The sequence below is a fragment of the Phyllobates terribilis genome, unplaced genomic scaffold (assembly GCF_046119375.1).
Source record: "Phyllobates terribilis strain yellow unplaced genomic scaffold, ASM4611937v1 Scaffold_5__5_contigs__length_657084704, whole genome shotgun sequence".
In the NCBI taxonomy this organism is placed as follows: domain Eukaryota; kingdom Metazoa; phylum Chordata; class Amphibia; order Anura; family Dendrobatidae; genus Phyllobates; species Phyllobates terribilis.
The window spans coordinates 45,633,475-45,657,840 of record NW_027362765.1 but is presented as its reverse complement, the minus strand read 5'-3'; the positions used below and the strand labels follow the sequence as shown (position 1 = coordinate 45,657,840).

General features: G+C 47.5%; 1 protein-coding gene across 1 annotated transcript in view; it reads left to right on the top strand.

Annotated features, from left to right (window-relative positions):
* LOC141271894 (uncharacterized) overlaps positions 1-22,682 on the top strand; it is a 31,221-nt gene extending 8,539 nt beyond the window's left edge. Inside the window, exons 2-6 of the mRNA XM_073682112.1 lie at positions 2,716-2,865; positions 2,988-3,167; positions 3,251-3,374; positions 3,458-3,565; positions 22,358-22,682. Of these exons, the coding sequence (XP_073538213.1) occupies positions 2,770-2,865; positions 2,988-3,167; positions 3,251-3,374; positions 3,458-3,565; positions 22,358-22,485 (636 nt within the window). The 5' untranslated portion in view covers positions 2,716-2,769 and the 3' untranslated portion in view covers positions 22,486-22,682. The remainder of the gene's footprint in view (positions 1-2,715; positions 2,866-2,987; positions 3,168-3,250; positions 3,375-3,457; positions 3,566-22,357) is intronic.
* Positions 22,683-24,366: the final 1,684 nt, after the last annotated feature.

Here is a 24,366-nt window from a genome sequence, read left to right as displayed (position 1 = left end):
AATAGTAAGAGTAAATAAATGACTTTTAGGAAGAGTCGCTCCAGGGACAAATTCAATGGGGAGGAAAAAATTTGCGACTCCTCCTCAGAAAAAACTTTCCAAAAATCCTGACTAGGTACAGGTAATTCCCCTTTATCCACAGCAGCAATGCGCCCGTTACAACACTTGTCATAACACTTAGAGCTCCTGGACTTAATTTCATTAGTAGACCAATCCAGTACAGGATTGTGCAATTTTAACCAGGGTAACCCCAAAATTACTGGAGAAGGCAAATTATTTAATATTACCAAATCCAAATTTTCTTGGTGAATACCATTAATAATGAGGGGAAATTCATAAACCTTGTGAGTAACACATTTCAAGGGATAGCCATCGACAGAAACCACGGCAATAGGGGATGACAAAGGTTTGGGTTTTAATTTAAGTTTTTCCTAAAATCCCTTGTCAATCACATTGAGTGTAGAACCACAATCCACAAATACCCGAAATTCAATCAATTCCTCCTGGACTGAGGTGCTTCCAGAAAGAAATACCCCCTTAGAATTTAAACAGGCAATACAGGCGTAACTGACCTTTTTTTTTCTTTGTTCAAACGAAGCTCACAGTTCTTAATAAAGTGGTCAGATTTTCCGCAATAAAAGCACAAACCTTCAGAAAACCTGCGGTCTTTTTCCTGAGAGCGGGGTGACATCGCCCCAATCTCCATCGGCTCTCCAATGTCAGTACAGACCCTCTCAAGACTAGGAGCTGACATGGCAAAGGATTTACTCTCATTAACCCTTGCACGCAGTCTGCAAGTTCCCAGGTGTAGGATAAGCAATAAGCAGATCTTTAACCCTTTCACCTAGCCCAGCAAGAAACAAACTTTTCAGAGCTGAATCGTTCCACCCCACCTGAGCAGACCACCGACGGAAGTGAGTACAATAATTTTCCACATTACCTGATCCCTGTCTCAAAAGTCTCAATTCCATCTCAGCTGATGAGACACGATCAGGATCATCATACAACAACCCCAAAGCAGAAAAAAAACTATCCACTGATCTAAAGCACGGATCACTAGGTTGGAGAGAAAAGGCCCATCCCTGAGGTTCTTTGCGCAAAAGTGACATTATGAACCCTATGCGCTGTGATTCATCCCCAGAGGATCTGGGTCTCAAACGAAAATACAATAAACAAGCATTTTTAAAGGAAAAAAAATCTTGTTGTTCACCAAAAAATAAATCAGGCAATCGTACCTTTGGCTCCACAAAATGCGCTCCAGAACAGCTACTCACATGTTGTTGGAGCTTGGCCACCTCCAGAGTGAGTCCCTGCAGGCGTTGAGCCAAATCCTGAACTGACACCATGATGGAAACTGGAGGTCTTTCCTTAGAGATATTTTTGGGCTGGACTGTTATGATAGGCTACAAGCACTAAGGAAAGACAGGAGATCTGTCCCTACAATAGAACTAAGCTAGATCCCTAAGATGTAACGGGGAACCTGATCCTGTGATCAGACCCGCTAAAGTCCTCAGCTAGTCTGAACGAAGACCTAAAGATGTGAGGGAGGGATCCCTACAAGAACTAGGGACTGGGAGAAAGATGGACACCTCCTAGCAGAAATTGTAGCAGTAAAAAGACAAACACACAACATAGAGCATAAAGGTCAAAAGACCTAGCTAAACTTACTGAGAAAGGTTACAAAGCACCTGGCTAGCTTAAGAGTAGAAAATACAATGAAGTCCAGCATGGCCAGAAGGGCGGAGCAGGATTAAATAGGCGAAAAGGTCATGTGACCAGCAAAATAGAAAAAACCTAACAGGAGAGCTGTAACAGGTGCTCCCACCTGGGAAACACCTGACCGGCATAGGCTGGCCCAGCCGGGTCGTCAGCCTCGGACTGCAGGGGCATGTCCTCTTCCTCCTCCACTACCCTTTTCACATGGAGGGCATACCATCCGCGCTCCCCCTTATGCCGGTCACCAGGGTATAGGTCTCGGCTGGGATGTCCCTCTGCTGGAGGTGGGACTCCACGTCCCTCCTGTTAGCAAAGAGATCCTTCGCCAATTGTAGTTCTCTGATGAAGCCCCACCTGGCTTCCAGGTCGAACTTCACGACAGTCCCTTCTGCCCGGGGACTGGGTGTGGCCAGCTTGATCTTGCTGGCCCGGATTTTGGCTGCCATGTTGCGGGCCTCCATCCTTTCCCACCTTTCTTGCCGCTCCCGGCGCTCTGCGATCAGCTTCCGGAGCTCCTGTTCCTCCCTCCTGAGGGCCTCGGTCTCTGTCTCCCTCGGAAACCCCATGAGGTTACCCTCTGGGTTGTCCCACCGGTACACTTATCCTCCTTGGCAGGCAACCGGGGACGCGGGCATGGGTAGAAGAGTGGCTCTCTGTTGGTCCTCAAACTTTGCTGACCAGTCCCATGCAGGGCGCCCGTACACCCATGCGGGTGTGGGGAAAGGAGGTTCCTGTAGGGGGCCCAGGAGCAAGCTGTTGCTGCAGGCGCCCGGGGCAGGGGATTCCTGTGAAGGGCCCAGAGAAGCAGAGTCCCCCTTTACAGTCACAACCAAGTCACAAGTGCAGCTTGTGTGTGATGTTTGACATTCCAGTTTATACGACCTGAGAATGCAACATTTACACGTTCTATCTCCTCATATGTTCTTCTTATTATCTCCTGTAATTGTGTTATTACATGACATCTGTATGATGTTACATCGTCATATTCTCCCCATTCAGGTCCCTACAATAGTGAATCCTCTCAGTGGAGATCTTCTATGTAAGAGAATTTTCATGATTGATCCGTCGAGGATGGATATGGACAAGGATAAGATGGCAGAGAAAATATTACACCTCACCCTAGAGATCCTCTTCCAGCTTAATGGAGAGGTGAGAGATTCTGATGACGTCATCATTCTTCTCTATGGGAATAACAGATGGACAGAAGTGGAGAGATGAGGACTCTGGAAATGTCTGTAGTGAGATTTACTAATGTGTCTCTCCATAACCAGGATTACATAGTAGTGAAGAAGACCTCTAGTGAGCGCTGTCAGACCCCTGTGTCTGAGGGATGGGGAAGATCCCTGAGCCCAGTCACGGGGCTTCCACCTCACCCCCTGATACATGAGGACATCAATGACCAGAAGATCCTAGAACTCACCTACAAGATGATTGAGCTGCTGACTGGAGAGGTGACACTGCTGGGAATGCTGGGAAATTATACAGTAACGCTGTGAAGGGATCGGGGGGATGACGGTATCATTGTGTGTGTCAGGTTCCTGTAAGGTGTCAGGATGTCACCGTCTATTTCTCCATGGAGGAGTGGGAGTATTTAGAAGGACACAAAGATCTGTACAAGGACGTCATGATGGAGGTTCCCCAGTCCCTCACATTACCAGGTAATAGACAGTACTAAATACAGACGGCCTATAATTATCTGTATGGGAAGAATGAATTCAGTCCTTGTATGTGTTTCCTCCAGTTCTATCCAGTAAGAGGACAACACCAGATAGATGTCCCCGTCCTCTTCTTCCACAGGACTGTAAACAAGAAGATCCCAATGTTCCTCAGGATCATCAGGTAGATGGAGGTAAGGTGTCATGAGATCTCCCCTATGATGTGTAGATGGCTGTGAAGGTCTTGTGCTCAGTCTTGTTTTATCCACCAGTATTATATGTTTTATACTTGTTTAATGAGAACGGTGGAGATGGCAGGATTAGAGCTGATCATAGATGTGACTTCTCCATCTGTCTGTGACTTTTACAATATTTGTTTCAGGGTAAAGATCTGACCCATATTAATACTCCACAGACTTATGTGAGGGTTAATGAGCGATGTAAAGAGGAGATTCCTACATATGACTACCCAGGTGAATGCAGAGAAGTCTACTGAATGCAGAGAAGTCACAGATTCTCCTCAGTCACTGCCGGTCACTTCTTTATCGGCGGTGTAGCCTGACCATATCACAATTTAATGTCACCATTCTGCCTCTATCCCACTGCATTCTCCTCCACCCAAAACTGTCCCTATTAGTTTGAGCATTTATATAATAATTTGTACTGGTGCCATCCATTGTTGAATCTGCAAGGCCAGAATATAAAAATTCCTCTTATTAGTAGAGGAAATAAAATGTAATAATTTTTAATCTTGGCCAAATGTGAATTTCTGTACAATAACAGCAGAGTTTCCCTTTATCCTGACTTTTCAGTTTCTGTGAGAAAAGATCTGTCTAACTTCAAAGAAGTTCACAATAAACTACAGTAACACACATTACACCTATGCAGGGGAGGGGTGGTCAGGGGGAAATATGCCCTTGGGGCCGGTCTCCAAGCAACTGTTTAGGGCCGCCAGGGGACCAGCACTGTCCCTTTGATTGTGGTTGATACACTACGCTGCTAGCACCAATCATAGATGTTTAACCCCAGTGATGCCGCTGTCAAAAGTGACAGCGACATCGCAGGGCATGGCAGAGGGAGCGGACTCTCTTCTTCCATCGGCACACGTGATGCAATTGCGTTGCGCTGATGGTTTCCATGGTGACCCCTTGGTCCCAAGATGGCCCGGGGGTCCTTCAGGGGTTTCAGGATTGTGGCAAATCAGCGCCTGCTCAGAGAGCAAGAGCTGAGACGCCTACCTCCTGCCTGTCAGACGCTGCTCTGATGCTCTGCAGTGTAGATGCATTGCAGAGCATCAGATGAACGATTTGACAGTTTGAAGATGATGTCCCATCATCAATGTAAAAAAGTAAAAAAAAGTTAATAAAAATATAAAAATAATCACAAAATAAAGAAAAAAAATTAAAAAATATTAATCCGAGAAATACATTTATCTGTGTAAAAAAAAATATAAAAAAAAGTAATAAAAGGAAACCCCTATATAAACAGTGTCAATTCGAAAACCTTGAATTCAGATTTGTTCAGCCTGTGGTCTAAAAGAGCAGGGTCTATGTTTTCCAAATAATGTACTGTAAAAACTAGGATTACGAAGAAGAGGAGAGTTTGTTAAAACATCGGTTTCTGGAAGTGACGCACCCCCTGGGCCATATTCTTTAGGGGGAATATCCGGAGCCGGATCAGATGGGAGTTGTAGTCTTCCGAGTGGCTGTGACCCGGTCCGTGCCCAGGGTGTCAAACTCAGTTGTATGTGGCAGTCCTACAGATGTTATTAAGTTCTTAATGTCGACTACGCCACCCGTTGTATTGCGGTCACTATGGCCGCCGCTGCAGCAGGGTCCGCTGAGGCTGATGGTGTTGGTGCAGCTTTTGGTGGTATAACCCCCAACGGGTGGGGTATAGCCTCAGGGGGTCAGGTGCAGAGGATGGGGGTTGTGGTGGTGCAGCATAGGTGTTAAATGAAGACAGAGTCGGGTTATGCAGTTTAGGGTATTTACTCACTGCTGATGTTCCGGTCACTCCAGCTTCAAGTGACCTCCCGAGCCGTGCTGCATCCACCAGGTCCTGGATCCAGCCAACCCCCAAGCGAGTCCGGAGCGTGACCCTGAGCTCTCCTTCTGTCCTTTCTCTGGCCGTCCCCACTAGTGATCCACCCAGGTCCAGCTCCCTCGGGCCTTCTGTTGGGAGACCCTTGGCCTTGGGTTCCCTGACCCTCCACGTGGTATGCCTTCGGGGTGGATGTGGTGGGTGGCCGTGGCAGACGCTGCCCACGGCCTCCGGTCTCTGGCTGGGGTGTGTTTTTGCCCCCACCAGCTTGGGTTCCGGTACCCTGATGCCGACTCTTCACCCGCTGATGGACTTTGGGTTCTCAGAGTTCCTTTTCTGTTTCCCCCTCTGGGTCTCTCTTGCTTTCTCCTCTCTCTCTCTCTGGGGCTGCTCTGCTCCTCTGCTTCTTACTTCTCTGCAAAGACTGACTGACCCTGTTCTTTGATGGTGCCCACCTTATATACACCCTCTATGTGTGAGCTCAGGTGACCAGCACCCAATGAGCTCCTATCTTTACCCAGGCTGCTCCCCCTATCTGCCCCTACACTACTTGGGATGTACCACCCCCCTCCCACTCCAGCCAGGAACAGACTCGGTCGTACCTGCACATTTCTAAGTGGGAGTACCGTCGGCCTGTTCCTCGGAAATGGGATGTATGTAGTGCATGCAGCCTACCGAGCTCAGTTCCACACTCCATCCTTACCCGGGAGTGGAATACCACACCTCTGGGTTGAGGTGCAATACCCCTGTAGCAGCCGAATCCTCAGGGTGCTACATTCCCCCCTGGTAAATCACAGCACGTCCTCGGGCTGTAAGACATAACACCAAAAACATACAAATTTTTGCATAAACATATAAAACATTATATATATATATATCAATATAAAACATTCTCGTCGCCTCTGGCTCCTCCTCCGGTCACTGTGCAACGTGTGACCGGGTAAAGTGCGACAGTCTCTCAAGAAAACTGGTTTTCCTATAAAACCGGTAGGGGGCGCTTTAGGACGCGCAACTATATACAAGGATATGGCCGCTCTCAGTCCTCGGCCAGGTATTAGGGAGGAATGACCGCTCTCAGTCCTCGGTCAGTGGGATTTAGGGAAATACGGGTAACAGTTCACACATGCTGGTCCCAACGGGGACTATATTAGCAACAGCAACAGTTTCAGTTTCAGTTCACGGTTTCAGTTTACTGTGCCCCGACGGGCAACTATATACAGCTTCTGCTTCGCTGTCCTTAGCGACGGCGTCCTCCTGCTCTTGCTTTTTGGTTACCTTTGGCTCTAGTTTCAGACCCGTCCGGGTCCTCTTGTTCTTCCTCCTCACACCGCAGCTCTTCCTCCGTCAGGCGATGCACATGGAGGGCGTAGGGACCTTTGGCACACTTGTGCCGGGTGAAGGTGACCTCGTCCCCGATGTAAAGGTCACGACCTCTGTGTCCCTCCGGCAGGTGGGACTCAACGTCTCTTCTGGTCACAAAGACGTCGCCTAGGGTGTGGTGGTCTTGGATGAAGCCCCACCCATGCTGCAGGTTAAACTTTATCACAGTCCCGGTGGTGCGGGGACTATGCGCTGCACGGGGGTCTCTCCTGGCCCGGCTCTTCTGCTCCGCGCTCCTTATTTGAGCTTGCTGTTCCCGGACCCGCCTCTCTCTCCGCTCCCTCTCGAAGTCCTCGAGCTGTTGGCGGCAGCACTCAGCACGCTCCGCTGCAGCTGCCCGAGTCTCTTGAGTGAATCCCATAAGATCTTCTCCGGTGGGGTCCCACTCAAACTGTGCTTCCGCTAGCGGGGGCGAGATCCTCTTTACGGGCTTTGGAGCCGGGATCAGGGGTTCATCCAGGGGTCTCTCTCTCCGGAGTCGGGGATGGTGGAACTCCGGTGGCCATATAAATGGCTGCCCATCCGGGCACGTATGCTGGGCGTACAGGTCCTCTCCCAGATGCGGCACTCTTGGTCTTATGGGCGCGGTGGTGTTAGCGCCCGGGTTGCCCGGGCCTTGCGGCCAGGCCTGGGGTATCTGGAAGGTGAAGGGCACCGTAAGGACGGCGGCGCCCTGGGCTACTTGGCCCTGCGACCAGGCCGGGGGCTCCGCGGAGGTAGGGGGCGCTGTTGGTATTGCGGCGCCCGGGGGTACTAGGCCTTGCGACCAGGCTGGTGGTACTTCCTGCTTGGTCACGCTCGGGGTCGAGGCGTGTGACGTCACAGGGGTCGCGGCTCCCGTTTGAGGCCTAGTCTGCGGCGGTGACGTTGCAGCGACGGGCACGGCAGGATAGACTTCGGGCTCTGCGACGGGGAGCTGGGGCAGGTACGCGGTTTCCCGGTCTGGGGTATAGACGTCCCCTTTACCTGCCTCCACTCGTTCGGCTCCCTTCTCGGCGCCGTCTCCGGCCTTCAATCCTCCCGCGCCATCCTCAGAGGCGGTCTGTCTCCTCGTCTCGGGTGGCGTGCTCCGCTGACAGGTCTCGGTCTGCTGGGCCATCTCACGGCTCCACTCCGCCAACGTCTCTCGCTGCACCCGGGCCATCCTCCTTGCGAGGCCCTCCAGAGCGGTCTGTGCACACTCCCGGTCTCGGGGGAGCTGTGCTAGGACCTCCACTAGTCCTAGTGGGGTCGTTGTTTCCAGCAGGCTCCTGACCAACGGGTCGGTGCTGCTCTGCTCTCCTACAGTCGTCTCCAGCAGGCTCCTGGCCAGCGGGCCGGTGCTGCTCTGCTCTCCCTCCTCGGTTTCTAGCAGGCTCCTGGCCAACGGGCCGGTGCTGCTCTGCTTTCTCGCCATCTCCGGGTAAGCTCCTCCGATACTCTTCTCCAGGCTTCTTGCCTCCGGGTGCGCTCGCTCTAGACTGCTCCAAGCGACACCCATCTTTGTTCTCTCCTTTCGTCTCCTCCCACCTCGAGGGCGGTCCCGGGGCCACTTGGTGACTGTCAGCTCCAGGGGGAGTTCTTTCACGCTGACAGACACCTCTAGCATCACAGTCTCTGTTGGTGGGGGCGGTTTCCACTTTTGGCGCCATTTTCGGTCCTGGCCCACGATGGGAGGTGGCCTCTTGCCACCCTCTGGCACGCCCATAATGGCGTCCGCTCTTCCAAGGCGGGAAACCTTTGGAAATGGCGGGAATCGCTTCCCAGTGGCGGGAAACTCTGCAGATGGCGGGAAAACGCTGTTAATGGCGGACAACCGGCTGGAATCGACTGGTGATGGGGTCCGATGGCGGGGACCCTCCGGAACCGGCAGGAGACTTCTTTTTGAGGTAAACTTGCACTTTTCTTCAGGCACGCAGTACCCGGGTGTTGCGGGCACGTAATCCTGCCGACTACGCCAAAGTTGACGCGCCCCCTGGGCCATATTCTTTAGGGGGAATATCCGGAGCCGGATCAGATGGGAGTTGTAGTCTTCCGAGTGGCTGTGACCCGGTCCGTGCCCAGGGTGTCAAACTCAGTTGTATGTGGCAGTCCTACAGATGTTATTAAGTTCTTAATGTCGACTACGCCACCCGTTGTATTGCGGTCACTATGGCCGCCGCTGCAGCAGGGTCCGCTGAGGCTGATGGTGTTGGTGCAGCTTTTGGTGGTATAACCCCCAACGGGTGGGGTATAGCCTCAGGGGGTCAGGTGCAGAGGATGGGGGTTGTGGTGGTGCAGCATAGGTGTTAAATGAAGACAGAGTCGGGTTATGCAGTTTAGGGTATTTACTCACTGCTGATGTTCCGGTCACTCCAGCTTCAAGTGACCTCCCGAGCCGTGCTGCATCCACCAGGTCCTGGATCCAGCCAACCCCCAAGCGAGTCCGGAGCGTGACCCTGAGCTCTCCTTCTGTCCTTTCTCTGGCCGTCCCCACTAGTGATCCACCCAGGTCCAGCTCCCTCGGGCCTTCTGTTGGGAGACCCTTGGCCTTGGGTTCCCTGACCCTCCACGTGGTATGCCTTCGGGGTGGATGTGGTGGGTGGCCGTGGCAGACGCTGCCCACGGCCTCCGGTCTCTGGCTGGGGTGTGTTTTTGCCCCCACCAGCTTGGGTTCCGGTACCCTGATGCCGACTCTTCACCCGCTGATGGACTTTGGGTTCTCAGAGTTCCTTTTCTGTTTCCCCCTCTGGGTCTCTCTTGCTTTCTCCTCTCTCTCTCTCTGGGGCTGCTCTGCTCCTCTGCTTCTTACTTCTCTGCAAAGACTGACTGACCCTGTTCTTTGATGGTGCCCACCTTATATACACCCTCTATGTGTGAGCTCAGGTGACCAGCACCCAATGAGCTCCTATCTTTACCCAGGCTGCTCCCCCTATCTGCCCCTACACTACTTGGGATGTACCACCCCCCTCCCACTCCAGCCAGGAACAGACTCGGTCGTACCTGCACATTTCTAAGTGGGAGTACCGTCGGCCTGTTCCTCGGAAATGGGATGTATGTAGTGCATGCAGCCTACCGAGCTCAGTTCCACACTCCATCCTTACCCGGGAGTGGAATACCACACCTCTGGGTTGAGGTGCAATACCCCTGTAGCAGCCGAATCCTCAGGGTGCTACAGAAGCAGAACCTATTAAAGGGACTAAGCAATACCACACTTTCATTCCATTGAGTGAAACAGAAATAAAACAAGATTTTTTTTCATTCATCAATGACAGTGAAGTGATTGAGGATGGCACAAGATTGGCAATGGATGGCATAACTGGTTATGTGACCTGTGAATATGATCGGCACTGATGGCTGATGGCTAATGGACTCTCCAAAGATTATGCTAATCAAGAAGTTGAAGTGACTTTTTTGCACCCTCTGGTCCATCACCATCCTTTGTGTATCCAAGAAAACCAGACATATTAAAACTAACCAAAAATCAGATATAACTCAGGTGGCCCCAAACCCCATAACAGGCCATACATACTGACACAAAAGGAAACGGCCATTGTTAGTAAGAGATTGTGGACAAGACTTTATCTCACCCAGTAGAAGGGACACATTGATGATAAATGCTCAGTGTAAAGACTTACTATTAATTGTTCAGACTGGTTCATTTGGTTGTATTTTGAAGTTTGATGATTTAACTACTATACTGTTTAAAAACTTGAAAAAGAACATGTCTAGTGTCGGAATAATAATAAAAAAATTGATTTACATATATTTAAATATTGAATATTGCTTCTTTTACTTTACTATTAAACATATGAAAAGGATGAAACTGTATTTATAAAATCACACTTAAAAATATGATCCCAAGGAGAGCCCAACTTGAATCCTTGTTCAAATGTAACCAAGGACTCAACTAACACATATGCCTTTCTTGAAAATTTTACAACATATTGTTTTTTTCAAAATTGCACATCAAAATTTTGAATTTGACTCCTCAAAATCAAAATATCAACAAACATAATCTTTTGACATATCAAATTAAAGTTTGTACCTGTTCCTCTCCCATCTTTTTATCTTAAATCCAACCCGAGATATGATCAAAAATGTAACATAATACAAGCTCAAAATTCAGACTTTTTCAAAACTAGAAATCTATAAAAAATTAACCAATGAAGATAAAAATGAAAAACCTTTTTTTTGTGATTCAGTAAAGTAGCACTTACAAAAAAAATCTGAAGACATCGGGTAAAAAACAATTCAGATTTGGATCACTTGACGTGGAATGACCCCCTCCCAAGTCCAAATGTCACCCTCCCTTCTGAGTCCCACAGTGTGCCTAAACTGCAGTTAGCTTCCCCAGGAGAGAGGACCCTGCTCGCGAGGGCTCACAATCTACAAGGGATGGGTGGGGATACAGAAGGTGAAGGTACAGCTGGTCGTGCAGTGATATGGTGGAGTGAGGGTTACTGCGATTTGTAGGCTTGTCAGAAGAGGTAGGTCTTCAGGTTCCTTTTGAAGGTTTCCACGATAGGCAAGAGTCTAATGTGTTGGGGTAGAGAGTTCCAGAGTAGGGGGAATGCACAGGAGAAATCTTGTATGCGATTGTGTGAAGAGGGGAGTAGAGAAGGAGATCTTATGAGGATCAGAGGTTGCATGCAGGTAAGTACCGGGAGACTAGGTCACAACTGTATGGAGGAGACAATTGGTGGATGGCTTTGTATGCCAAGTTAGGGTCTTGAATTTGAGTTTCCTGGCAATGGGGAGCCAGTTCAGGGATTGATAGAGGGGAAAGGCTGGGGAATAGCAGGGTGATAGGATTAGTCGGGCAGCAGAGTTTAGGATAGATTAAAGGGATGCGAGAGTGTTAGAAGTGAGGCCACATAGCAGGAGGTTGCAGTAGTTGAGGCGGGAGATGATAAGGGCGTGCACTAGTGTTTCTGCAGATTCATGGTTGAGGAATGTGCGGATACGGGAAATATTTTTGAGTTGGAGTCGGCAGGAAGTGGAAAGGGCTTGGATATGAAGTTTAAAGGAGAGATCAGAGTCAAGGGTTACCCAGAGGCAGCGAGCTTGTGTGACTGGGGAGAGTGGACAGCCATTGACTTTGATAGATAGGATAGATGGGGGAGTTGAGTGAGATGGTGATGCCTCAAAGTAGTTTTTGACCACATATGGGGTATCTGCGTACTCAGGAGAAATTGCACAACAAATTATGGGGTCCATATTCACCTTTTACCCTTGTGAAAATGCAAAATATGGGCTAAAAAATATTCTCACAGGAAAAAAATTTTTTTTTTTTCCACGGCTCAACGTTATAAACTGCTGTGAAGCACCTGTGGTTTCAAGGTGCTCACCACACAACTAGATAAGTTGCCCGAGGGGCCTAGTTTCCAAAATGTCACTTGTAGGGGGTTTCCACTGTTTAGGCACATCAGAGGCTCTCCACACGCGACATGGCGTCCGCTAATTATTCCAGCAAATTTTGCATTCAAAAAGTCAAATGCTGCTTCACTTTCAAGCCCTGCCATCCGCCCAGACACTAGTTTTCCTCCACATATAAGGTATCAGCGTACTCAGGAGAAATTGCACAACAAATTGCATGGTGCAATTTCTCCTATTATCCTTGTGAAAATGCAAAATATGTGGCTAAAAACATTTGTGTGGGAAAAATGTGATTTTTTATTTTTATTTTCATGGCTCAACATTATAAACTTCTGTGAAGCACCTGGGGGTTCAAAGTACTCACTACACATCTACATAAGTTCCCTGGTGGTCTAGTTTCCAGAATGGTGTCACTTGTGGGGGTTTTCCACTGTTTAGGCACATCAGGGGCTCTCCAAATGCGACATGACGTCCACTAATTATCTCAGCAAATTTTACATTCAAAAAGTCAAATGGCGCTCCTCCCCTTCCAAGCCCTACCATGCGCCCAAACAGTGGTTTTCCTCAACATATTGGGTATCGGTGTGCTCAGGAGAAATTGCACAGCAAATTTTGGGGTCCATTTTCTCCTGTTACCCTTATGAAAGTAAAACAAAATGGGTGTAAAGTAAAATTTTATTGGAAAAAAGTTAAATGTTTATTTTTTCCTTACACATTCCATTAATTACTGTGAAGCACCTGAAGGGTTAATAAACTTCTTGAATGTGGTTTTGAGCACCTTGAGGGGTGCAGTTTTTAGAATGGTGTCACTTTTGCGTATTTCCTGTCATATAGACCCCTCGAAGTCATTTCAAATGTGATGTGGTCCCTAAAACAATGGTTTTGTAAATTTTGTTGTCAAAATTAGAAATCTCTGGTCAACTTTTAACCCTTATAGCTTCCTAACAAAAAATAATTGTCTCCAAAATTGTGCTGATGTAAAGTAGACATGTGGGAAATGTTATTTCTTAACTATTTTGTGTGACATATCTCTCTGATTTAAGGGCATAAAAATTAAAAGTTTGAAAATTGCACAATTTTCACCAAATTTCCTATTTTTGTACAAATAAACACAAGTCATATCGAATCAATTTTACCGCTATCATGAACTACAATATGTCACGAAAAAACAGAATCAGTGGGATCCGTTGAAGCGTTCCAGAGTTATCTCATAAAGTGTCACTGGTCACCATTCAACAAAATTGGCCTGGTCAAGAAGGTGAAAACAGGCTTCGGGGTGAAAGGGTTATATTAATATTGAGCATAATTAATTGGTTTGGCCCTCCACAACAGTCATGGTTTTTCATGTGGCCCCTCGAGAAATGAATTGCCCATCATTGGTCTATGATATACTCTGATACATCAGATGTTTTACAAAATACATCTTATTATACAGTATACTATCAGATGTCTGTAGTCACAGTATATCATATGCCAGTCACATATTCTCCTGTATACTGTATGTGGTATACTATGTGCACAGACATCAAGTTATGTTCAGTATAATATGTGACTGATGTGTGTAGCGATCGTATAATATATACCATCACATATTATCCTGTATATAATATCTGATGTACCACAGCATAATATATATTAATTACATATTATCCTGTTTACTATATGTGCTATTCTATGTGCACCCTCATCACCTCTGAGGCCTAGCTCCAGCAGCAGTGTGATAAGATCAGTAGCATGCTGGGGTGTGGGCTGACAAGCGCTGGGCTTCTCCTGTCCCAGTGCCACAGAGTTCAAATGTATTCACGTCTAAAAGATACAAATACATTTGAATATAAGATGGGAGCGGCATCTCCCGGTCAGCTCCGGGGCTTGCATAGCATCTTTTGGTGTGCTGGATGCACCCACATGCCTTATGTTGTGCGGGCCTGCTCTAATTACTCCAGAGATGACCCAGTTTTTTTGTCTACAGTAAGAAAAACAAATATAAATACATATGATTTGCGCTTAAAAGGACCAGCAGTGCTGCGGGCGATTAAGGAGTCATTTATTTGTTAAATCTAGTGTTGAGCGAGCACTAAAATGCTCGGGTGCTCAAAGCTCGGGCTGAGCTCGACCCGAGCAACGAGCCCAATGTTAGTCTATGGGAGACCTGAGCATTTTTCGGCGGCACCCCCCGGCAGTCTGTAGAAAGCCTAAAAAGTGCCCAAAACGATAGTGACAGGGTTCAAATTACAGGGAACAGCATGGGGATCGCCCCAGGAAGCATTTATGACCCCCAGGTCACTGCTGTCAACAACGTGGTCAGAGGTACTGTATTAAGCCACTTTTACGGGCTCACAAGAAAACGTTCAAAAACGAAACTGAAACGGTTTTCCTGTGAAATATGTTAAGGAATTTCCTTTCCAGGGTAAAGACTTGTGTATAAGGTAAAATAAATAACCAAAAACAAAAATACTCCTCCACACCTTGGGCTATGTTCACAAGTAGCATTTTTTATGTGTTTTTGCACTTTTGTATTGCTTTCAACCGTGACAAATGCATTCACCGGGAAATGTCATTTTAACATTTTACAATCTTATCTGGCCATGTGCTGTGTGACACATGCGTACAGTGCTGAAAAGACATGGGAATAGCATGGGGAAAACCCCTGGAAGCATCTCTGACACCCAGGTCACTGCCTAAAAGTGTGCCCATTAGAAGTGATCCTTGTCGCATCAGAAGATGCAGACTTGCAACTATCCCCATGCAAGTCTTTGTCCCAGGGCAGTGTTCAATTGTACCTCCCCCATTCCTTGCAATGCAAGTGCAAGTATGCAGCCTGCCTCCCACCCACCCCCAGGCTGCAATACCATACTGCTTGCTTGCTTGCACTTGAAATTGGGCCTTTTAGGCATATGGAGGCGGAATCTGGCCACCACGTCATGGCTGCGTCGGCGGCCTGGTATCCATGCTCAGTCCCCAGCCGCCCGGCGGCCGGGTGTCCGCTTGGTCCCCAGTCACCAGGGGGCGGCCGGGTGTCGATAAACGGTCCCCAGCCGCCCCTATCTGAAGGACAGACTAACCACAAACACGTGGACAAGTGAATGTGACCAGGGATGGTCCATCTCACTGACGCCTTCACACTGGGTTAATATTGTGGAAGCTGGGACACAGTTGGACACCGGGATGCAACACGTGCTCCAGACATAGAGGATTGCGGGTCCTGGGACAATCAGGCTTCAACACAAAGTTCAGAAGGTAGACAGCAGCAGTGGTCGGCCTCCTACACAACGAGTAAATTATTCATGATCATGAGACCATCCATCTCCTTAGCTTTTTGTTCCTTGGAATGCAAGCGCATGTATGTAGTAGCGGCTAGGCCTGAGGTGGTCAGCGTTTTGGCGCATATCCTACCTCCTCCGAGGATTGCTGGATGTTTTCCGGCTACTATCCCAGTTCTATGACTCCTGTTAAAACAAAGCTTCAGGTGATGAATGATGGATGAGGTGGTGGCAAAGGAGAAAGAGCAGGAGGAACAGGGACCATTCACATCAATATCAGGCCAGTCAACCACACATGTCTTGTAGGATATGTTTCTGTACCAAAAGGAGCTGTTCGGCTTCACAGTTATAGGGCATACAGTGAGTGCAATGCCTACCAAAAATTTCGAGGCACTCCAATGCCCCTTGGAAGTGACATGGAGGTCAGAGGGCCTTAACTAAACCGTTTTTTCCATTTATAGCAACTGGATCTCCTGTACACTGTTGGCCTAAGCAGTGAATGGAAGGCTTTCCAAAAATTATGAGGAACTGCAATGCCTCTTGAAACAGACGTGGATTGCAGCGTACTAAAAACCTTCTACCCTTTATTGGGGAGTGGGTCTCCCTTAGTGTTCGCCTATGCATTGAAAAGCAAAAGCTGACTAAAATTAGGAGGAAATGCAATGCCCGTTGGAAGAGTCGTGGAGGTTTGAGTTAATTAAAAACAAAATTTCATGCCCGTTGGAAGAGCTGTGGAGTTCAGAGTGGTTTAACAAGACGGTTTTAATGCCCCTTGGAAGAGTGGTGGAGGTCACAGTGGAATAAAAAGACAATATCAATGCACCTTGGAAGAGTGGTGGAGGTCACAGTAGCTTAACAAGACGGTTCTAATGCCCCTAGGAAGAGCGGTGGAGGTCACAGTAACTTAACAAGACTGTTTTAATGCCCCTTGGAAGAGACAAGGAGGTCACAGTAACTTAAAAAGACGGTTTTAATGCCCCTTGGAAGAGACGTGAAGGTCAGAGTGGTTTAACAAGACTGTTTTAATGCCCCTTGGAAGAGACATGGAGGTCACAGTAACTTAAGACGGTTTTAATGCCCCTTGGCAGAGACGTGGAGGTCAGAGTGGTTTAACAAGACGGTTTTAATGCCCCTTGGAAGAGAGGTGGAGTTCAGAGTAGCTTAACAAGACAGTTTTCATGCCCCTTACAAGAGCCATGCAGTACAGCATATTAAAAACATTATTCCCATTATTGGGGAGTGGGTCTCCCATAGTCTTTGCCTATGCCTTCCAAGCAAAAGCTGCCAAAAATTAGGACGTAGGAACTTGCAATGCTGGCAAACAAGAACCATGCAGTACAGCATATTCAAAACATTATTCCCATTATTGGGGAGTGGGTCTCCCATAGTCTTTGCCTATGCCATCCAAGCAGGACGGAGGAACTTGCAATGCTGGCAACAAGGACCACGGTCTCCTTGGTGGCATAGTGGTGGTGGAGGCTGAGGATAAGGAGAAGAGCAAAATACAGCCAAAATGAGGAAGCGTATACCCATGTGTGGGTGTGAAGCGGTGCTTGGGAATACACCTCCCGAAATAACGCAGTGGATTTGACTTTATTTTACTCTGCTGTCATTTGGTGGTGAGAAGTCTGGCCCTTCTTCATTTTGATAAGGGTCACCTTGTCAGCATTGTCAGTTGACAGGCGAGTGCGCTTATCAGTTATAATTCCCCCAACGGCACTAAAAACACGCTCCGATAACACGCTACCGGCAGGGCAGGCCAGGACCTCCAAGGCGTACAGAGCGAGTTCATTCCAAGTGTCCAGCTTGGATACCCAATAATTAAAAGGCACAGAGGAATCATGGAGGATGCTGGTACGGTCGGCAAGGTACTCCCTCACCATCTTTTGAAACTTTTCACTCCTTGTGAGAGTACCCCGCGCCTCAGGGCCTGTAAGCTGGGCTGGTCTCAGAAAACTGTCCCAGAATGTTGACAGTGTTCCCCTGCCTCTGCTGGATTGGAGTTGCGTCTCTCTCGCCTGTACGCCTTGGTTGGTCAACGAACTGTGACCTCTGCCGCTAGCGTGATCAGATGGGAATTTTTTTAACAGTTCTGCAGCAAGGGCCTTCTGGTACTGCCACATTTTTGTAGACCTCTCCACCTCAGGAATAAGAGAGTGAAAGTTCTCCTTGTAGCGGGGGTCTAAAAGTGTCACCAACCAGTAATGACTGTCACCCAACATTTTGACAACGCGAGGTTCACGGTTAAGGCAGCGTAACATAAAGTCAGCCATGCGTGCCAGACTGGTAACGGGCAAGACTTCTGTGTCCTCACCAAGATGACGACTGACCATGCTCTGCTCCTCCTCCTCCTCCCCGCTGTCCTCAGGCCACCCACGCTGAACCGACGGTATGATAGTTGTACAGGTACTACCGTCTACAGCGCCTCATTGTCCCCCATTGCACGTTGGGATGAGATGAGGCTGGGCTGTGTGTAATCGCCCATTACGGCTTCTTGATCCATCTCATCATACTATGGCTGCAATGCCTCCTCTTTAATTCTCTGCAGAGAGCGTTGCAAAAGACAGACAAGTGGGATGCTGACGCTAATGATGGCGTCATCGCCACTCACCATCTTGGTGGACTCCTCAAAGTTTGTCAGGATGGTACATATGTCAGATATCCAGGTCCACTCCTGAGGTCTTATGTGTGGAGTCTGACCTGTATATCGACGGCCTTGTTGCAGCTGGTACTCCACAACTGCTCTCTTTTGCTCACAAATCCTTTGCAACATGTGGAGGGTAGAGTTGCAACATGTGGAGGGTAGAGTTCCAACGTGTGGGGACATCACACACCAGTCAGTGTGCCAGAAGCTGCAAATGCTGCTGCAACACAGCAAGGGCGGTGGAAGCTGTAGCCAACTTCCGAAAATGAGCTGACAGGCGGCGTACTTTGACGAGCAGATCTGGCAACTCTGGGTACGATTTCAGAAACCTCTGAAACACGAGGTTAAGCACATGAGCCAGGCATGGTACGTGTGTGATCTCGCCTCGCCTCAGAGCCGCCACCAGGTTACGGCCATTGTCACACACGACCATGCCTGGATCTACAGCGGTCTCAGACACAGATCTGCCTGCTCTTTCACAGCGGTCCACAACTCACAAGCAGTGTGAGGTTTATCACTTAAGCTTATGAGTTTCAGCACAGCCTGTTGTCGCTTGGCTGAGGCAGTACTGCAGTGCTTCTAGCTTGTAACTGATGTGGTGATATCTGAGATGGAGGCTGAACATGAGGAGGAGGAGGATGATGCGCAGGAGCTGTACACTGTGTGGGCAACTCTGACTGACATAGAGCCCGCAATCCTCGGTGTGGGGAGGATGTATTCCTTCCCAAGGTCCTACTGGGTCCCGGCTTCCACTATGTTTACCCAGTGTGCCGTCAGGGAGATGTACCGTCCCTGGCCACAAGCACTTGTGCACGTGTCCGTTGTCAGGTAGACTCTCCCAGTAACTGCGTTGTTGAGGGCATGGCAGATGTTTTGGGACACGTGCTTGTGTAGTGCGGGGATGGCACACTGGGCAAAATAGTGTCGGCTGGGGACCGAGTACCGAGGGACGGCCACCGCCATAAGGTTGCGGAAGGATTCCGTCTCCACTAGCCTAAAAGGCAGCATTTCCAACGCAAGCAGTCGTGAAATGTGCGAATTTAGGACTGTGGCCTGTGGGGCATTGGCTGTGAATTTGCGCTTTCGTTCAAAGCTCTGGGATATGGATAATTGAACACTGCGGTGGGACGTAGACGTTGATGCTGTTTCTTGAGAAACTGCCATAACAAGTGAAGACTGAGAGGAGGGGGCAACTTTGCATGCAGTATGGACAGGGGATTGCCTTGCACGCACAACAGGGGGTTCTCTTACAAGCACAACAGCGGAAGAAGCAGTGGTGACACCCGCTGACACTGGTCTTGGACCCTGGGGTTTGCACCACAAAGTCGGGTGCTTTGCTGACATGTGCCTGATCATGCTGGTGGTGGTCAGGCTGGCAGTTTTGTCACCCCTGCTGATGCTGGCATGGCAGGTGGTACAAATGGCCTTTTTGGGGTTATCAGCAGAGTCTTTAAATAAAATTCCAGACTCTGGAAGACCTACTGGTTGTACTGGCAACGTCCCTCGTGTTGGTGTTACGGGGAACTGTTGCCCGCCTTCTGTGTGCGGCCACCACACTGCTTCTTCCTGCCTGTTGGGGTGCTCTGCCTCCCTCCCCCTGAGTGCTGCTGGCCTCGCTCTGTATGTCCTCCTGCCACATTGGGTCAGTTACTAGATCATCCACCACCTCCTCCTCTTCCACTTGCACACCACGATCCTCCTCCTCACTTCGTGGCAATTGTGTCTCGTCATCATCCTCCTCTTGTGACAAATTGCCAGTGTCTACTTCCTCTGGCCGTGGCTGTTCAAATATTTGGGCAGCGCTACATGGGATCTCCTCTTCCACCACTTCAAGCGGAGCAGGCGAGGGGCACAAATATGGAAATGGAACAGTGAACAGCTCTTCAGAGTGTCCAACTGTGGGATCACTTGCTGTCTGATGACACTTGGCATGGTGGGAGGAAGGAGCATCAGGGTGGGGAGGAGTATGCGGTCGAGACTCACGGCTACTAAAACTTGACCGTGTGGAAGACAGACCGGAGGTGGTGGTGCCCAGGTAACTGGAAGTATTATCTGCTATCCAATTAATAACCTGTTCACACTGATCAGTTCGTAATACTGGTGTTGTAGTGTGCTTTCCTAGTAATTCGGTCAAGAAGTGGGAGCGAGAAGATGTGGCTGTTGGTTGTGGCACATTTTCACCTTGGCCACGGCCCTGTCCTCTACACGCACCATCACCAGAACGTCCAGTTCCACGTCCCTTGCCACGCGCCTTGCCCATTGTAAATGAAGTAAAATAGCTTACACTCGCACTATCAATGGAAAAAGGGTAATAAAAAGGAGATTAGAACCGTGGAAGAGGAAAACCACAGTTAGGTTTCTCTGGCCTACACCAGAATCTTTTAAACAGATATATTTGTGTCTGAACAGTCAGGGAGACACTATTACTGTTTTTTTTATGTAAAAAAGGCCAAAAGCTGGAAAATACTGAGATTTGAACCATGGAACTGCAAAACCAAACTTCTAGTTATCTGGCCTACACCAGAATATTTTAAACAGATATATTTGTGTCTGAACAGTCAGGGAGACACTATTACTGTTTTTTTTATGTAAAAAAGGCCAAAAGCTGGATAATACAGAGATTTGAACTGTGCAACTGCAAAACCAAACTTCTAGTTATATGGCCTACACCAGAATATTTTAAACAGATATATTTGTGTCTGAACAGTCAGTGAGACACTATTACTGTTTTTTTATGTAAAAAAGGCCAAAAGCTGGATAATACTGAGATTTGAACCATGGAACTGCAAAACCAAACTTCTAGTTATCTGGCCTACACCAGAATATTTTAAACAGATATATTTGTGTCTGAACAGTCAGGGAGACACTATTACTGTTTTTTATGTAAAAAAGGCCAAAAGCTGCATAATACAGAGATTTGAACCGTGGAACTACGAAACCAAACTTCTAGTTAGCTGGCCTACACCAGAATATTTTAAACAGATATATTGGTGTCTGAACAGTCACAGACACACTCAATTATTTTTTTTTGGGGGGGGGGAATACCAAAAGGTTAATAAGACGCGTATTTGTACAGTCTGACTGAGGGGGAAAAAAAATACAGGATTTAGATGAAAAAAAAAGGATTTTTCTTGGCCCCTGAGACCAGGGGATAAGTCTAGCATTTTGACCAGCAGGAGCACACAGGACTGTAATGCAGTGTTTGTTGGTATAACCACTGCGTCTCCTATACAGCCTGCCTGATATCTGGGATGGATATTAGTCCTGAGAGGGACTGTTTGTTTGATTTGGCAGGCTTTAGAGACCCTAAACTACCTATTTTGCTGTATAAATCTCTCCCTAACTCAGCAGCACTCTCCCTACACTGTCTGATCCGGAGCGACTGTGTCCAAGATGGCGGCACCCGGTTTTAAATACTCGAGGTGACGCTGTGTGGCCAGCCAATCACTGTAATGCCCACAAACAACATGGCTGCGGCATTACAGTGACTGGCTGGCAATCCCTGCATGTTCATTGGCTCTGTAAAGAGCGCCAAACGTGCAGGGCGGAGACCCAAGCTCCTGCCCGAGTAACCCGGAAATGCTCGGTGCTTGCCGAACATGCCGAGTAGTGAGATGCTCGGGCGAGTACCGAGCAGTGTCGAGCATGCTCGCTCAACACTAATTATATCTAGTTGTGCCAATTTGCATAAATATTAATAAATATGAAGCAGTTTCCCTTAATGTGCATAGAGTTAGTGAGTCAGTAATGGATCCTCAGAGGACACGAGGTAGATGTTATAAAAGGTGGGTACATGCAAGAGTGGTAATTAGCACAGACTTGTTTAATTGTACCTCACAAAGAGTTAATTTCGCTTGCAGAGCGGTGAATATGAGAGATGTGCTTCATGCTGCTAGTCTGAGGTCCGGATGTGTAAATTCAGCGTGTAGCTTCAAAGTGTTTGGGTGGTGCCCCAGCTGGTGGCACACGCTCTTGAAGTAGATCCTCCTCGGAATGAAAGCTGGCAGAGACTCGCAGAGAGTCAAAGCATTTGTGACGTCACCCTGTCAGACTAGTACGGATAGCTGCTTGGACCAAAAATCCAGATTCTCTTCACCAGGCGAGGGAAGCAAGAGGAATATTTGACTTTGGAGCACAGATTTTGCTGGAGTGTTTCATGGAAGCCGTGGTGCTTTTCAAAGTCTACTGTTAAATTAACTGTTTTTGTCTTAGTAAATTATTTCATTTTGGTACATAACTTGCAATTTCTTTAGATATTTTAAAAATGTTATAAATATATAATTCAGCATAATTTATTCAAACATAATGTTTATTCTTGGCAGGTGACTGCACCAAGAGATCAGAGGCTTCAATTGTTAAATCAGATGACCTTGATATCACTCAAGATATTACTGACGTCTTTGCCACTAATTCAGAAATACAGTCATCTTTTCACAGCAAAGATTTATAATCTGATACTTTTAAATAGGTCCCATCTTCTGATTCATCACAGACTATTAAGAAGAAAAAAAAACTCACAAAAGAGGCATTAAAAATCGAACTGCTCTTACAGCAAACAAGCCATTTTCAACTGTAGAATGTGAAAAAAGTTTTTCCCTCAAAACATCTTTTGTTACACATCCAAAAAATCACATAGAGGAGAAAAGATTTTCTTCTTCACAGTGTGGGAAATATTTTAAACCGAAATTAGAGCTTGTTAGACAAAAAAGAGTTCACACAGGGGAGAAGCCATTTTCATGTTCAGAATGTGAGAAATGTTTTGCAGATAAATCACAGCTTGTTATACATCAGAGAACTCATACAGGGGAAAAGCCATTTTCATTTTCAGAATGTGGGAAATGTTTTGCAAAGAAATCACAATGTGTTACACATCAGAGAGCACACACAGGGGAAAAGCAGTTTTCATGTTCAGAATGTGGGAAATGTTTTGCAAATAAATCAAATTTTGTTATACATCAGAGAACTCACACAGGGGAGAAGCTATTTTCATGTTCAGAATGTGAGAAATGTTTTGCACAGAAAACAGATCTTGTTAAACATCAGAGAACTCACACAGGAGAAAAGCCGTATTCATGTTTAGAATGTGAGAAATATTTTACCAACAAAAAAAGTCTTACTAGACATCAAATATCTCACAAAGAGAAAAGCCATTATCATACCTAGAAGGTGGGAAATGTTTTACTTGAAAATCGTATTTTATTGATCACAAAGTAAAACTCACACAGGTATAAACCATACATTTTTGAGAAACCGTGCCAGAAAACACATGCCAGAGAGTTAAAGTAACGACAAAGAAATAACCGAGAAAGTAAGTTAGAACCTATATTTTAATTAAAGCATATCAAGTTATTAATATACATCTGTTATCTAAAAATCAAATTAAATGCAATATTCCTTTGAATATTTCACACTTACATATTTCATCTATTCACTATTGGACAAGAGTATTGCAACACCTCCCCTTGAACCGCCAAAAAATACCCAATAGTTCCTCCTCCATCTTCTTCCTGTAACATCCCTGGCGGTGTGCTGGCATGGCTTACCACCTCCCACCATGCAAGACCGCTATCTTACCTATCAGTCCAGGCTGCACACTTTGCTCCAGTACCTGCTGTGTCTTTTGTCTGATTGCTTAGGGCTGCGGCGCGGTTACTGCCTGATTCTTATAGTTACTGTGCGCACAGTCCTAATGCGTCCCCAGCCTATTGCTGTGAGTCACTGGATAATTAAACCCCCTCCACCCAGTAGGAGGGGCCTGAGCAACACTTTTCTTCAGTGTGTTCCTTGCAACTGAGATGCCAGGTCCTGTCCTGTATCTTGTCTGTTTCGCCCCTGGGGGCTGTATACCCAGGCCTGTTACCTGTATCTGTGACTTCTAGTCTGTCTCCGCCACCCTGGGGGCTGAGTTCCCAGGCTCGTTCCTGTATCTTGTTCCTGGTTCAGTTCCTGTCTGAACTGTGTCCTAGCCCGTTACCTGTTTGTCTCTATGTCCGAACCTTCCCTTTTCCTGCAGTGTCTGAACTTGCACCTAACTCCAACTCGTTGTCTCTGAACTTCTGTTTGTGAGTTTTGTGTACACTCGCTACTTCATTGTAAGTACCTTGTGTGTATCTGGTTCTGCTTGTTCACCGCACCTGCGGTTTTGCTCTGCTCTGCTTGTCCACCGCATCGGCGGTTTCGCTCTGCTTGTTCACCGCACCGTCGATTTTGCTCTGCCCTGCTTGTTCACCGCACCGGCTTTTTGCTCTGCTCTGCTTGTTCACCGCACCTGCGGTTTCGCTCTGCTTGTTCACCGCACCTGCGGTTTCGCTCTGCTCTGCTTGTTCACCGC